At 39.0% G+C, this 17,609-nt stretch overlaps 1 protein-coding gene across 3 annotated transcripts in view; it reads right to left on the bottom strand.

Moving 5' to 3' along the window:
• frmd3 (FERM domain containing 3) overlaps positions 1–17,609 on the bottom strand; it is a 92,467-nt gene that overhangs the window by 15,437 nt on the left and 59,421 nt on the right. For 2 of the 3 annotated variants that reach the window (XR_010897492.1, XM_067413070.1), the window contains exons 10-13: positions 8,967–9,055; positions 7,160–7,234; positions 6,972–7,040; positions 5,514–5,638 (exon numbers count right to left, since the gene is read on the bottom strand). Coding sequence is in view for 2 of the 3 variants with exons in the window: in XM_067413070.1 (XP_067269171.1) it covers positions 5,514–5,638; positions 6,972–7,040; positions 7,160–7,234; positions 8,967–9,055 (358 nt within the window). In the remaining variant the exon portion in view is untranslated. The remainder of the gene's footprint in view (positions 1–5,513; positions 5,639–6,971; positions 7,041–7,159; positions 7,235–8,966; positions 9,056–17,609) is intronic. The other variant, XM_067413071.1, reaches the window with a different exon arrangement.

Below are 17,609 nucleotides of genomic sequence, written 5' to 3'. Positions count from 1 at the left end.
CAACCATTTGAAAGTCAGCGTATACTACAGTATGCATGTTGTTGTAAATCTGTTCATCATAAACCATCATCTGTGTCTCTAGACTTGGATTTGGATTAGACACTCAATTCGTTATTTTTACAATGCTTTTTTGACTTTTTTTGGGATCTTTTAAGTTTTAGAGGACTTTAAATGGATGGACAGAAATCCCTCAGGTTCATCTTCATTTGTGTTTGACAATTAAACGAAAAACGATGGAGAGACATGATGACAGAATTTACATTTGTGGTACATTTGTAAATTTGTGTTTGGGTGAGTTATACCTTATAAATAGGCCAACTACAGCAAGGTGAGCCGTGGATAAAACAACTCTATATTGCGAATCATATCGTTTCCATCTATGATACATACCGTCACATTTTCATATTGCGATATATCGTTTAACAATATATAGTTACAACCCTACTATCCACGTACATTTTATCATGATTTTGATATGACACTGTTAATCGCCCAGCCCTATTCAGTTTTATTTCACTCTAAAAATAATCAAAGCTTTCCCTAAATTCACGCCACAGTACACACAACAAAACAAACATATATTATAATTGGTTTTGTAAGCTCACCATAAATTACACAAGTACTGTAGCCTACATGGCAGCTATAATTTAATGCATGAATAAATGCACAGCTGTTCACATTTGTACTCTGCTTCAAAAACACTGCAGCTTTAATAACTTTTGAGGCTTATTTTGCAGAGTTTTTATAAGCTGTTTGATCAGAAATAGGGCCGTGAAGACCGGTAACTCAAAATGTTGATGAATCTCGTTCGTGTCTAAGCTTCTCCTTTTGTGTTTCTCACAAGACAGAAATTAATTGGAATTACTTAATGAATGAAGTAAAAAATATTCATTTTTGGGTCAAATATTCCTTTAAGGCTTCTAGCAGTACTATTGTGGTGCAAAGCAAGCAAAAAAGTGTTTGAAAATGTAAAATATTCAAAGACAATTTAAATATTTCTCACCCAAAACAGTTAACACTGTCTAATCTAACAAATCAACTCCTTGCAGCAATTAAGGCTTGTCTGGGACGACTTGAAAGCCTTTGAACCAGCAATCTCTAATAGACAGTGTAATTTGGAAAGTCACAGTAACATCTAAGAGCTGAGCCAACAAATGGTCTTTAATCAAGCTATGTTGTTGTCGCTTGCTTGGGTTGTAAAAAGCTACAAGCTACTTTAGCATTATGCAGAGAGATTGATCGTACCAAAGAGAAGCCAGATTTTCAAGTATTAGTCACTGTTCTGGTGGAAAACTGAAACACAGTTTGACACTAGAACACAATCCCCAAAATTCTTGGTACTGCACAAAAACACCAAATACTGTACAGAAAAATATGTTGGAGCATAAAACAGTTTTGCAGTTACAAAGCACAAAATCAGTGCGCACTGTTTAATCCTGAAATACCTCGAATGTAGTCTTGAGCTTTCTTTCAGGAACAAACCATCACAATATTCCTCATTTAATAATTCCTGCCCAAGGCATTTGCTAAGTAAAGGTTGTGAGGCCTGGTTAAGTTGAGTAATAGTGTGTTAAAACTCATGGTTATGGTGAATGTGACATTTTCCGAACGTGCTCAAATCAGTTGACCACTCACAACACACTGGTCCAGCCGACCAATCAGAGAAAATTATGCTTTTTGGAAGGGGGGCTTCATAGACACAGGAACTAAACGGGCAGAGAGGAGCTGCAACAATGTCCAATATGTGAAAAATTATGTTTTTTTTACATTCAAGCTAGAAAATATATTTAAGTAGAGCCTAAAAACAAACTCAAAACAAAAAAGGACATAATAGGTCCCACACTGTGTGATATTTTCCCCAATCTAGCGGTGTAAAGGTATATGACCATCCAGTGAATATTAGTTTCTGTTCCTCTCAATTCTGATTTCGTTTTAACTCCTACGGTGGCTGATTTAGTCCAAGATTAACATGGCTTCCAGTTCGACCTCATCCATGAGTGCCATCGAGTGTTAAAACGTGAAAAGCAAAGCTTGAATTTATGGGTATGTCCCTCTTTGGCTAATGTACTTTCAAGATGGAGGAGCAACATGGCGGCCGGCATTCGAACCCCTCACCCGTATGTATTTTCAATGGCATTTTATAAACTTACGAGAATACTTTATTACTTGAAAGAAGTAAATAAACATTAATGAGAACATATATCTTTGAAAGAACTAAGTGATTTTAGCTAAGAATAAACTAAAAAAGATACACAGTGTAGCTTTAAATGAAAAAAAAAGTAGTTAAATAGGTTTGCAGTGCATTTAGTTTTAGCAGACTTAGCATGTTTAACGTTTAGTAAAATACACTAGTTTGTTCCAATCTCTACATCTGTCTTAGCAAGCACATTGCTTTCATAAAGGATGAGAAGGGCCAGTGTGACATTCAGTTGTTAAAACCCTGTTCTCTTCTCCAGTAATTCGATCTTTAAGGGGCTTAGTATTGATGAACCAGCTTCAGGACTCTGGAATCCATGGCTTTATCTCCCCGACTCACGTGACTAAACCTTACATGAAACGATCTAATCATGCTCCTCCTTAACTCTGTTCCGAATTATTTTAATTCATACAGCTAAGTGATTCAATTCAAGGACTTCATTAAACCAGCAGCTTCTAACTCTGTAAATATGCGTACTTGAGTGTCATTGCTTCGATGCACACCTCTTACAGCACAAGCCCGAGCAGGCCTCGTATTAATCACTGCTAACATGCTGTCTGCTGGGATATTCACAAGTATTTTTAATGCTCTGATTGGAGTCTCCACAGATACCAGCACCTCATCTCACTTTGAACAGATCCCCTGAGAACGGGGGATAATGATACGTAATATATTTCAAAACCTAGGTTTGGAAGAAGCCTAAACATTCAGTCCTGTCAACCATCATTATAAGCAGCAGTCACGGCGTCATCCCAGAGACAATTCTTCCAGCATCCCTCGTCCTCCCCATCTCCTCCTCTATTTCTCTTATTCTCCCTCTGCGCAGTATTGCTAAAGGTAGGTTTTATTCCGAGGTCAAGCCGAGCCTCGGGTTTGAGCCTCCTCTGAGGACAGTTTTGTTTTACCATTAACCATTCAGACTGAATGGGCAGACGAACGTGTGAATTGGTGTTATAGGGTTAGTTCACCCAAAAATGAAATTGATGGCTCACCCTAATGTCGTTCCACACCCGTAAGACCTCCGTTCATCTTCAGAACACAGTTTAAGATATTTTATATTTAGTCAGAGAGTGTATCCAAGTATATGCACTATACTGTCCATGTCCAGAAAGGGAATAAAAACATCATCGAAGTAGTCCATATGTGACATCAGTTGGTTAATTAGAATCTCTTGAAGCATCGAAAATACAAAAATCACAAAAACTACGACTTTATTCAGCATTGTCTTTTCTTCCGCGTTTGTTTTCAATCCTCAAATAAAGATTTAAACGGTTATGAATCAGCGTATTGATCATGATTTTGATCGCGTGTCAAACTGCTGAAATCACGTGACATTGGCGATCCGAACCATGAATCAATCCGCTGATTCATGACCGTTTGAATCTTTATTTGAGGATTGAAAACAAACGCGGAAGAAAAGACAATGCTGAATAAAGTTGTAGATTTTGTGCTTTTTGGAACAAAATGTATTTTTGGGTAAATTAACCCTTTAAAATAGCATCACGTTAGATCATTTTTTTTTTTTTTTTTAAGGCTGTGAATCTACCAAAGCATTTTTTCTTAAGGTGCAGTATATTTGAAAACTCCAGCAGTGTGACAAGGCCCTGAAAGTCTATTTCAAAAAGTCTATTTTACGCTGAACACTGAACGCTTGGTGTTTGTTTCTGGTTGCCGAGAGTTAAATGTCAACTTAAACGCAGCACTCATCACAGTCATCACAGACTTTTTACCCAGCCGTCCAATCACAGTGGAAGAGGGGCGGGACAAATACGACACTGACCGAACGTCACATACTGATACAACAGGGGTGTCCAACTCTGGTCCTGGAGCGCTACCGTCCTGCAGATGTTAGCTCCAACCTGTATCAAACACACCTGAACCGGCTAATCATGGTAATCAGGGTGCTAGATAATTACAGACAGGTGGATTGGAGCAGTGTTGGAACTGAAATCTACAGGATGGTAGCTCTCCAGGAGCAGGGTTGGACACCCCTGTGCTACAACAACAGATGACAAGAAGCACTGCGAATGAACAAAATCATTTAAAACGGAGACCAGAGCAAGAACTTTACATTGTGTCAACATTTCTATATTCAAAAACAAACTATCTAAGAAATCAGATAATACAAACACTGCGGGTATTCCATATCATAGCAAACCAAGCGTCTCAACTGAAAAAGACACTTGGCTGGCTGGCATTTCCAGCTGGAAAAATGCTTTGGTCAATGCACATGGCATTACTAAGATAAGCTTAAATGAAGTAATTTTTTTCAAAGGTCAGTGAAAAACAGTGCTTAAACCTTCAGACGTTGTTTATCCACACATGATTTAGCTATTTTCTAAGCAAAAGTGATGATCTATCCATTTAGTTGTATCTGACTCTTAGTAACCTTATGAACAGGCATTATCCATGCTGCCCTGTCGGGCACTGCATCTTTCAACTGTGTATTGTTCATATCAGTGTTTGATTTGATGGTGTCGAGCCAGTGTGCTCATTGCCATCCCCTTCTTCTGATTCCACTGACCTTTCCTAACATTACAGACTTCATAATGTGGCCATAGTCAGTCAGTTGCAGTCTAGTGGTGTCAGTTTCTAGTGACGTCCCTGGTTTTATTTGATCTAGTACTTATATATTTGTTTTCCTGGCTATCCATGGTATTCGTAACTGTGGCAAGCAGCGGGGCGAGGGACCGCGAGAGCAGGCCGGTGAAGAGTGGTAATGAGTAGGCCTACCAGCTGCGCGACACACCGGTCTCCTCTCGCGGCTGAGGGACGGGAGCATAAAAGGAGGAGCGAAGGCAGCGGAAGACGAGAGAGGACCAGGCCTGGATTTATGTTATGTTTTGTTAACGTTTTATTATGTGTGTGTGGGCAGTCGTCCGTGAGGGGCTGCCCACAATATTATGTGTGTGTATGGGCGGGCAGTCGTCCGTGAGGGGCTGCCCGCGGTTTACTTTAGTTTTGTTTATTTATTTTGAATTAAAGTTTTTGAACATTTGCCGGTTCCCGCCTCCTTCCTTCCCATCTAAGAACCTCGTTACAGTAAATATTTCCACCAGCTCCACATTTCAAATGCACCAATTTTCCTTCTATCGTCCTTTCTTGTCCAACTGTCGCACTCAAAGATGATGGTTCTGACTAATCCAGTCACTCTCTTGTAGAATAAAAACAGCTTTTCTTATATGACCTCATGCGTCTCATGTGAATGAACAACATTTTAAATATATTTGGTAGGTTTTTTTCTTTAGTGGTTTAAGATTTGGAAAAGGATGACCTTTAGGTTGTGTATGCATGCAGGTGTGTTTGTAAGTGTTACCAATGTCTGCTGAGGAGTCTCTGTTTTCCCTGCTGGAGCTCAGTGCTGGTAGGAGGGGCTCCATATTCATTATGAGCTGTTTATGACTGAGTGAAGTAAAGCTTCTGCTTTGACCAAACTGAGACCTGAAACACACAAAATCAGACACAAAAAGACAAACAATGATAAAGAAATAATTTCATAAAAATTTGTTAAATAAAAGAGTTTGATACTATATACACTGTATTGCCAAAAGTATTTGGACATCCCTCCATATCATTGAATTATGTTCCAATTACTTTCATGGCCACAGGTGTATAAATCAAGCACTATGCAGACGCTTCTACAAACATCAGTGAAAGAATGGGTCGCTCTCAGGAGCTCAGTGAACTCAAGCGTGGTGCCGTGATAGGTTGCCACCTGTGCAATAAGTCCATTTGTGAAATTTCCTCACTACTAAATATTTCCACGGTCAACTGTTAGTGGTATTATAACAAAGTGGAAGCAATTGGGAACAACAGCAACTCAGCCACGAAGTGGTAGGCCACGTAAAATCACAGAGTGGGGTCAGCACATGCTGAGGTGCACAGTGTGCAGAGTCAACAGCTATAGACCTCCAAACCTTGTGTGACCTTCAGATTAGCTCAAGAACAGTGTGTAGAGAGCTTCATGGAATGGGTTTCCATGGCTAAGCAGCTGCATCCAAGCCTTACATCACCAACTGCAATGCAAACCGTCGGATGCAGCTGCGTAAACCAGCCGCCACTGGACTTTGGCTAATTTGATTTGTCAAACGAATTTGCGAATCTGATTAAAATATTTCTATTTTTTTGTCTGAGATTACTGCATGTCCTTGCGTTCATTGGAAAGGGCAGATAAATTGATACTCAAAAACATGATCAGCCATGCAGCAAATAGCTGGCGGCAAGACAACAACGCAATGACATAATAAATAAAAAATAAAAAAAGAACATCCCACACCCGACGGAAAAAAAAATTGCTGAATTTCTGTACCTTTATAAAGAAACAGCCATGTAACTAAAACGACAAAAAAAAAGTTAAAATCGATAATTTGCAATTATACAAGGTACTTAAATGTCCTAATTAAACCAAGGCATAATCCTGGTTTAATCTAAATCCTGTCTGTTAAACCAGGCCTAAATATACTAAATTGATAAAAAGTTCATCATTACAAATAAAATCACAAGGAAAATTAGGTAATTACATACATAAGTCTCAAAAGCACAGTGTCAAAAATATAATTAGTTTAACTGTGAAGGTCAGCGTGAGGATGGAAAATGGTCACACAAAACTAAATTATAACTGTTTGGTCAAAGAATGCTTATATATAAACGCTGAGTGTAAATTATGGCACTTTTAAACTCGATCTCCACAACTCATAATCAGTTTGGCTGAGTGAAGTGTCTTCCAGACACTGTAGGAAAAATGCTGGTAATATATATTGAAAATGAAGCTGACCTGTGCACAACAGGAGGTTCTCTCTGAATCTTTGAACTGGCTTCAATCACTTCTTTAGCCACCCGACCACTGGAATTAAAGCAGAAACAATCATTTGATCCACTTAAATAATATGAAATTAAAAATAGCATGCCTGACATATGATTTACTCCAATCAGATAAGAGCGCATGCAGCCAAAGCATCTCACCTGTAGCGAAATCGGCTTCCCTTGAAAAATATACTGCTGCTGGACACAGTCTTTATCTGACTTGACTTTGCACATCTGAATCACATAAATCAGAGAAATGCAATAACATTTAGTTATGACTGAAATTGTGTTGCTTATGTGCCCTACACAATAAACTCGCAATCCTGACTTTATTTCTCGCAGTTGTGAGTTTAGAACTTGCAATTCTGAGAGAAAAAATAATCCAAATTGTGAGACATATACTTGCAGCTGTGAGAACAAAAATTCAGAATTGTGAGATAAAAAGTCACAATTACCTTTTTTGTTTTTCATTCTGTGGCAGAAACAAGCTTTCATAGTAGGGTCTATGATCTGTCCTGTGACACAGTTGTGCATTAGCTATATGCTTAAATTCAGTGTGAAAACGTCTGCGTTGGAATGTTCCAATGCTCTTTTTCTGTGTAGGACAGTGATTTGGATGTAAGTATGTGTGTTTATCATTTTCCACTTCATTTTAAACTTTGTCTTAAAACCTATTTTTGTAGCTTTTGCATTAGAGCAATGAAAATGGTGTTAATGCATGTTGCTGAAACTATGTATGCTGTGTGAAAGTATGTTCGGTAACTTTATTTTGATAGTCCACTCTAGACATTTTACTAATTATAAGTAACTTTGCAACTGCATGTCAAATATCAGTCATTAGAGTCTAGGTGGACCGTCTGCTTAATATATGCAGACACTTTATTTTGCTCCCCAACAAATATTCTACTGAGTAGAAGTTATTTTGCAACTGCATAATTAGTTTGCTAATACTGTAATGAAAGTTCGTTTACATGTAGTTGCAAATTAATGAGATAGGCTGACATGAAGTTGAAAATGTATAGTTAGCAGAATGTCTAAAGTGCACAATCAGGCTTTCTGTTTTAAAATGCTTTAGAGATAAACGTGTTTTGCATTTTGTGTGTATCTTTATTACCAGTGTATCTTACATTGTATGTAAGTCCTGTGAGCAGGACTATATGGAGTGCATGTGAATGCTGTTTTTTCTAGCTAACAGACTGCAGTATTCTCATTTCCATACAACACTTTTTGCTATATATAAATACATTCAGCACTTCAGCAGAAAATACATTCAGCACTTTTCACCCATAATCACTGTGTGGCCTGCTCATGAGAGCGGTTTGTCATTGATTGACTGATGTGTGTGTTGTTAATATGAAGACAGGGATAACTGCCAGTGTCCTTGTTTGATATGTGCAGGCCTGCTGTCATTAAAGCTCTTAATTAAAGGGTTTCAACAGTAATGTGACACCACTCACACATAGTAACTAGAGATGGAGAAAGAGACATAAGGCACTTATATTAGGGTCATTCTCAGGAAGCGGTGCCATTCCATTCGTGTGCCGTGTTTGTCCCCATGACCTTATACTGATAGAATTACCAGGATCCAGAACTTAGTCACATATAAATTATATAAATGTAAGTTTGCTATTTTTAAAGATGTATATTTATAGGTTTCATTGAATTTTAAGAAATGTAGTGATGTAAAGCACGCAGCTATTAGACATGTTCTTTCGTGCTTTCACAATTTTTTTATTTTGTGTTTTTCTATTTAAGTAACTTGCATTGTTGCAGTAGTCTATCAAAGTGAAACATTACTAAAATATAATAAAAGAGAGAGAGAGAGAGAGAGAGAGAGAGAGAGAGAGAGAGAGAGAGAGAGAGAGAGAGAGAGAGAGAGAGAGATGAAAGAGAGATGAAAGAGAGATGAAAGAGAGACGAAAGAGAGACGAAAGAGAGACGAAAGAGAGAAAAGGACGGCTCTCACTTGTAAAACGCCTGATTTTCCACAGCACATTTCCACAGGTGCTTACAGGCTGCTGGTGTGGAGGTGTGAAATGTCAGAACCAGTTTCTTCTGCAGAGAGACAAAAAGACGGAATAAATAACTGAAGTGTGGAATCTGAGCAAAGGTAACAACAATCAACTTAAGTGAACGGGGAGGTAAAAGGACGTAAAAAGATCTATAAATTACACTGAGATGGAATTTGAGCACAATGTCATAAATAATGAGAGCTGAACAAAATGCTGACCCAAATCTGTGTGCATGTTAGTGAGAGTGATGGCCTCTGAGTGTATTTGCGGGCAGCAGGACGGCTTTACCGGGAAGAGTGCAGGGAACATGAGAGCGCAGATCAATATAACACGTCATAACGGCACAGACGCTCAAACAGTTAGCGACACTTGGACTGGAACGAACACAGTGTGCACTACACTTATTAACCTTCATTTACACTATGTTTTTCAAGGACGTATATTAGTGTAATAAAGGAGTTAATCATAAGGAGCTGTACATCACCCCGATTTTACAAAGTCTGTGGGTTAGTCACAACGAATAATGACGGTCTCAAATGAAATGACCAATAAATAATCACATTTATTATGATTAATAAACAATAATCAGTAAACAATTCTCATAATATGGTTATGTAATAATATAGTCGTTTCCTGTTAATTGTATTTTTACATTAGTTTAATGGTTTGCAAAAAAACATTGCATTGTGTTTGCATCGCTTTTTCGCTTTAAGCTGAAATATCACAGCAATCAAATGCTAACGCAGAGACGCATTTTCGAATGTATCGGCCCACAAGACTGGTTTGCAGTGATCGACCTGAAGGACGTGTACTTTCATGTCTCAATTCTCCCTCAGCACAGAACATTGCTGCGTTTTGCATTCAAGGTACCCAAATTCTCAGTAAAAGAGGCAGCAGATGGCAGTGTGTGACGCTATGCCTTGCCACTCTCATCCCTCTCTCCTATCGCCAGCAGGCAACAGCATGTGGTTCGAGGATGCTATGCCTTCTCATGCATTCCCTGCCCAACCGTGGAGCCAGGTAAGTGTTGCACCGCACACTCAGACCCCACTCGGTCGGGTCCCTGCCCTTCACGTTACTGGGTCCCTCTAAGCCCACTTGTACAGTCCCAGCCTGTCTCGCTGGCTCATTTGGACCATCAGAATCGGCTATGCGATTCAGTTTGCCCGCTGTTCCCCCAGTTCAGAGGCATTCAGTTCACATCTGTGTTGACCATGGATGTTCCTGTCTTACGGACAGAAATTACAGTCCTACTGGCGATGGACGCGATACAGCAGATCCCTCCAGCCAATATGAAGTCTTCAGGGTTCTTCACTGTACCCAAGAAAAGCAGTGGGTTACGACCAATCTTGGAGCTGCGAGTTTTGAACCGGGCACTTTACAAGCTCCTAATCAAAATGCTAATGCTAATGCTAATGCTGATTGACCTGAAGGACGTGGTTGGCTTTTGGCTTGCTCAGTTGGGGACACTACATTCTCAACTATATTACTGATCTGCCCACTATATGATAATTGAAATGAGCTGGATGATGACATCACCGTTTTCACCAGAGTGGCTGTACAGCCGAATCAAATTCTGTTGCATTATTTTCCTGTTTAACACTGTGAAGCTGCTTTGAAACAATCCGCATTGTAAAAAGCTCTATAAATAAAGGTGACTTGACTTTACATCTAATTTCATGTCTCAATTCTCCCTCGGCACAGACCGTTCTTGCGCTTTGCGTTAGAGGGCCGGGCATATCAGTACAACGTCCTCCCCTTCAGACTGTTCCTGTCGCCTTGCGTCTTCAGGACATGCCGTTCGCATTCTCAACTACCTCGATAGCTGGACGCGAGAGCAGTTGTGCAAACACGGACATGGTGCTCAGACACCTCAGCCAGTTGGGGAATCAGGTAAACTGGGAAAGGAGCAAACCCTTTCCTGTGCAGAGTATCTTATCTCTGTAAGGAGTCAGAGTCGTTCAGCCTAACATCACATCTCACAGAGGAACATGTTCGCCTGGTGTCCAACCGCTTAAATTGACTCAAGAGCAGGACAGCGGCCCCACTGAAACTATTTCAGAGGTTCCTGGGGCATATGGCATCCGCAGCTGCAGTAATGCCATTCGGATTGCCTCATATGAGGCCGCTTCAGCCCGTAGTTTCTATGGGCAGGTGTTCCCCTAGAGCAAGTGTCAAAGCATGTTGTTGCCTCAACAGATGCCTCCATCACTGGCTGGTGTGTCATGTACAACAGGAAAACAGTTTTGGGTTTTTGGATGGGTCCCCAGTTGCATTGGCACATTAACTGCCCAGAATTGCAAGCAGTATGTCTTGCACTGGGCTGCCTCAAATTGCCGTTATGAGGCAAGTAACAAGTGGACAGCACTACAGCTATTGCTTACATCAACCATTAGGGTGGTCTATGCTCCCGTTACGTCGCAACTCGCTAGCCCCGGGATGTGAAGCAGCGGGATTCAAAACATTTGCTAGATTGTAAAGCCTTCGTGTAGATCTGGTATATTCCCATGTGCTTGCTTCAACTAGCCATTAAATACCACTATTATGCTATTTTAAAGTTTCCTAATTTAGTTTTGGAGGTCTCCAACAACAGGTTTACATGCATCATAGGTCAAAAAACAGTTTCTTTTTCTCACAATATACATTGCACATCACCACAATGTTGTCTCTCAACATCTTTCCTTTTCACGAGCCTACTCTGCTCTGATAGTCCTTAGTCCACTCTGTCATCCCTGCCGGTTGTGACTTCCCTCTAATAGGCCTTTCCTATTGTTATCCAGTAGTCTTAAGCTTGGTACATACTCCGCAAAAACAAAGAAATTTGTTCATTTTCTCGAGGTGAATAAAACAAACCAGGGCTGCGAGAACAACATTACATAATTTTGTTCTTGCATCCCTGGGAGCGAGAACTTTTTCCTCTGTTCTTGTGGAGTATGTAATGGCCTTTACTGTATTGTTCAAGCGAACAGGGATCGCCAATTCGTTGGTAAGTTCGAGCGTGACGTTGAATGTGACCGACTGAAAGGGAGAATCTTGGTTACATATGTAACTCTCGTTCCCTGAAGGAGGGCACGGAGATGTCACGTCCCGTCATCACGATAGCTTTACCACACTCAATGGTGATTGTTCTTTCAGACAAGCTCACTAAATCGTCTGTAAGTTACCAATGAATTGGGGATCCCTAAAAAAGTGCCACTCTTGCTGTCCCTTCCAATGCCCTGCATACGCCAATCCACCTACTGGGGCAGAATATAGACCAGGGCTTATGAAGAAAAGGGCAATTACTGCTTATTTTCACACTGGAACTGGTGTTTTATAGTTCAGCATTAAAGAATGAGATATGGTGCTTTACTGTGACTTTTGATCAATTTAATGCATCCTTGTGGAATAAAAGTATTGTTTTCTTTAAAAAAACAATCTTACTGACCTCTAACATTTGTACGGTAGTTTTCACAATAGCTAATGAAAATGTATTTCACATCATAAATGTTTCTATATTGTGTTTTATCACCACTAGAATGCTGTATTAACTACTCAGCAGGACATTAACTGGTTCATAATGATAATGATATGTTAGTTTAATCATCATGCATGAGAGGACGAAAGCTACATCAGCGCTGTAATGAAAATATATAGCGGTATTGCTTTTCTACTGGATCGATATGCATCAGATTCCCTGTTTTCTCGTTAACATGCTTGAGATTACAGTGGAGTGAATGTGCTAAGCTGGCAACGGAACACTGTGACAACCTGAGCCCATCAAACATATGCGCTGGATTATACGTCCAGGTCTCAATGTGTTAGATCAACAGACAGAGATATATATGAGGTCGGATAAAGTGCAGTGAAAAACAGAACTGTCAGGAGAATATGTTCCATTAACCCTATGCATGTGTAATCTGAGCCGGGGATCAATAGATGGAGTCCTAAGCAGAACAGTGAATCCAGGCAGAAATCAATACAAACCACTTTCAGGCCGTTTAGCATCAAACTGCCACCCCCTGCAATTCACTGCTGTACGCTCAGACTGAGCTTTGAGTCACATCATTAAAATAAAGCAAAATGTCAGAGCACTCCCCCATGCTATGCTCAGAGAGATTTGAATTTGACAGTCAACTACTCATTTGGACATCCGGCAGTAAACTAACTGTGATTACAAACGGTGTTCTCTAACTGTGGTTCGCAGATAACCCTCAGGTGCTATGCAGCTCAAACCTAAAATTAACACAATTGAAAAAAATATAAAAATACATTTGATTTAAATTGTTTATTTTTAATATCTGGTTAATTTAAATAAATCTTTATGTGTTAGTGTTATGTTAATTTTCCATGGACTCATGGTTTTTTTTCTTGTTTCCTGTCTTTTTGTTCCTGTTTCCTTTGTTCCATAAGTTTTCGCCACTTTTTTGCTACCGTGGTTATTGGTAATATTCACCTACTCCTCCTCATTATCTCCTTTTTATTTAAGCCATCAGTTTGGTTCTAGTTTTGGTAACACTTTGGCTGTTTCTCAAAAACAAGTACGCAAACTTTGGACTTGCATCCTTGATCGTTCAGACTTGCCAAGTTTGACGCAGGAGAACAAACTCCCGAGGATGGGAGGACACAAGTCCAGTGATGTCTGCAAACAGCATCGGTCTTGATAGCTCATATCATAGCTATATCACTCAGTTCGCTCTGATACTCCAGTTCTCTCTGTATGTATATTTTAGGCTATAATAACGCCACTCTGCCTCTTTTTATTTTCATTTTAAAAAATCAAAAATTAATAGCCAGACATAAATGTGGTTCAGGCAACACGTACCTTGATTATCTTAACTTTATGAATATTTATAACAGAATGAAATATAAAACACAACCCTGCCTCTTTTTGTTAACATTTAAACCAATTAAACATAATACTATGTGGTTCAGACAGCTCTGTATATATGATTATCACTAACTGTAATAAAATTAAATATGACATAAAACACAACCCGGTCTCTTTTTGTTAAATGTCAGTTTATGTGTGATCAATAATAGCCATTATAAAAGTAAAAAGAAGCTATAAAATAAAAAAAACCCAACAAATCAGTCAAACACACAAAGTCAGTGCTAGTAGGCTACAATGGTAACATAAAGTTAAATAACCTAAAAATATAAAGTAATGAAACTTCACTTTGCCCTTAGCCAAAACAATTTGACATGGAAAAAATTATATATTCATGAGACCAAAGATCAACCATTAGATATACACAAGACAAATTTTATCTTGTGTTTAACCACTACAGGACATCAGAGCCAGTGGCAAATGTCAGGAGGACTAGCCAAGGAAAGGCTGCTCTCGGCGGGGTTAACGAGCGCTGAGCACCTGCTGATCTACCGGATCTTACAACTCCGATAACGGCAGATACAATTTTCAAATAGGTGCTCTCTTTATAAATAAACCATATATTTGAGCTTTAAACAAGTACATTATCGCCTGAAAAAGTCTTAAAACTACATTTCAGCACATATTAACAGTACACTCTAAAACCAAGTTAAGTTAAATTAACTTCTTGTCTTCAACTTAAATTGGCATGACAAGTTTTAGAAATTTTACTCAGGTTTATAAGTTTTTGAAAATTAAACTTAAAGAAATAAATTATGTTGATGCCTTATGAGTTTTGTCTGGCTTGCAAATGTTTATTTAACTCGTGTCTGTAAAGCCTAGTTCACAGCGCCCGATTTTTGCCCCGATTTTGAGTCGCCGACAGGTTTTGTGAAATCGCCGACAAATGCCCGAGATCATAAGCAAATCGGTGCTCGTGACAACCACGCAGTGTGAATCATCGCCGACGAGTCGCCGATGCCAGTGAGATATTTGGCATGCTAAATATCTGGAGCTGTCGGCGATTGAAACTCCTGCTGTGTGAACAGCGTTCTGACTGAAAATGACATCGGCGATGACCGACAGCCAATGAAAGAGTGAGATGCAGGGCAGTGGGAGGTTCAGGGAGCAGTTAGAGCAGAATATCAGTATTTTAATAGATATATTTACAATTCTATCAAACAGAAACAAAGGCCAAACATTTGGCAACACATTACAAAATTATTTATTTACCTCAAACTGCCTTTGCAGAACACAATCCTGGCTCCCTCTGGCTCTCCTACAATTTCCTCCGCCATAATCTTTTTTCTTTTTCTCCACAAATCAGCGCACATACAATTTGAAGGAAACTTTGTGCAGTTTATCATTTTTTATAAAAATTCCAAGTCTCGCGCAAGAAATCCGGTCTGACGCACGTGTAGTTGGGAAATGTAGTTTGCGCACGGGAGAGAGAGTTGTCTGCGATTCTTCCTCTTGTTCAGTCATGCAGCGTGAACTCTGCCGTCAAACCATCGTGCAGTGTGAACGCAGCAGTGACTGAATGATACCCCAGATAGTCATTCAGTGTGAAAAGAGCAGTGACCCGACGAGTTTGAAAATCGTGCAGTCTGAACTAGGCTTAAGGTAAATGGTGGGGGAGGGGTGATAGTTGTGGCCATTTTGAGATCAGCAGCCTGCTAGCTAACGTTACGGTCCTTATGTGAATTTGTGTTGAGAAACACAAAATATACTCGGAAGGTGAGTTTTTCTTTTAAATGTGTAATTATAAATGAATAACGTTGCAATTTAATTTGTGTAAGCAGCATATTGACCGTGCCACAAATTTAAGGACACCATGGGGTTTCCCTCACCAGTTCACAGTTTACCAGATGCAAAAATAATTTAATATATCGCTTTGGTTCACAGCTTATATACTTTACTTTAGTTGTTTGGTCTGTGTAGTTACACTATAAACATACATTACTGGAGCAGAAAAGCATTGTTTGAACAAATGTTCATTTGCCATGGCTAGCAGCTAACGTTACTTTCTGGGCTATCTCAGTCAGTGGAAAGGACATGGTGATGATCTGAAAACTGAATGTTTGAAAGATTTATGTCTTGTGTAGGACCTTACAGGAATTAAAGTTTTTCCTGCATAGAGAATTAACGTTAAGAAAGTAACCCGCCCAGAGCAGTCACATGCTCAGCCTTTAGTGATAATAAAATAATCAGAAACATATATTTCGGTGTCACATGATCCTCCAGAAATTATTCTGATATAATGATTTGCTGCTTCAAAGTAATCTAAAGCAATTCCAGTTAAATGTGAGAGACTGAGAGAGAATCAATATGAAGAATATTGACACCGTTAGCATGTCAAACTGCCAAACTGCTGAAATCACGTGACATTGGCGATCCGAATCATGAATCAATCCGCTGATTCATGACCGTTTGAATCTTTTTTTGAGGATTGAAAACAAACGCGGAAGAAAAGACAATGCTGAATAAAGTCGTAGTTTTTGTTATTTTTGGACCAAAATGTATTTTTGATGCTTCAAGAGATTCTAATGAACTAACTGACGTCACATATGGACTACTTTGATGATGTTTTTATTCCCTTTCTGGACATGGACAGTATAGTGTGCATATACTTTCACTGGAGGAACAGAAAAGCTCTCAGACTAAATATAAAATATCTTAAACCGTGTTCCGAAGATGAATGGAGGTCTTACGGATGTGGAACGACATTAGGGGAAGTCATTAATAATATAATTTACATTTTTGGGTGAACTAACCCTTTAATGAGTTTCTTAAAAAGTTTAAAGAAGACCTCTCACCACAATGTTATTTTTGTAAATCCAAATCTGAAACTCTCATACATTTGTTTTGTAATTGTAAATATTCAGAATAATTTTGGAAGCAGGTATCTATGTTGATTTTCAATAAATTTTGCAAAAGAATTCTATGATCCTTTTTTTAGAAGTGTATTAACTAAACATAGTTTGGTTAAAATGCCTGACTCTAAGCAAGAGCAGAATACAGAAATCATTCTGTGAGATTTGAGTAGCAGAACAGGTCAGCGATTGCTCAACCTCAGATAGTGAACAGTCTGCACTCCAACGCTTCTGAGTGGACCAGTGCGTATCGCAGACAGACGTGTGCTTGTGTGAAACAGTCACATGTCCAGTATAAGTAAACACACACGCATATGTTCAAGTGTGTGTGAACATGCAGATGTAGACACTGTGCACGAACAGGTTCTTACCGTTTTATACAGTATAAAATCAGAAACTTTCAGACTTGCATGGGTGATGAACCAGACAGGCGATGACATGATGTACAGAACTAACCAATTACACACACAGTTTTAGACATCTAACAACACTTTAGTTTCATACCCATCATATAATATGCAAAACTTCAGAAGCAACCTAACAAATATGTAATAATTTAAACAAATGGTTTTCAATCTTTTTGACTTAAGGGCCTAATAGCTTTTTCAGTTTGCAAATTACTGGATAAGGATTAACTTAAAGGATTTTTAAAAACATTTTTCTCACATTTATGCATAGATACACAAATGTATATTCATTATAAAAATGCTCATAATGCTTTAAGGTTTTATTGATTTGCATGACTATTCAAGGTCTAAAAAAATCACACTTTTAAACTTTGGCTTCTTTATATATTCAAGTTTTTCAAGAGAGTGGTGAACCCTAACAAGCGGGAACAAAACAAACGAAGATTTAGAAGAAATATTAAGAAATAT

Source organism: Pseudorasbora parva, chromosome 13 (genome assembly GCF_024679245.1).
Source record: "Pseudorasbora parva isolate DD20220531a chromosome 13, ASM2467924v1, whole genome shotgun sequence".
NCBI lineage: Eukaryota > Metazoa > Chordata > Actinopteri > Cypriniformes > Gobionidae > Pseudorasbora > Pseudorasbora parva.
This window is presented reverse-complemented; position numbering and strand designations above follow the sequence as displayed.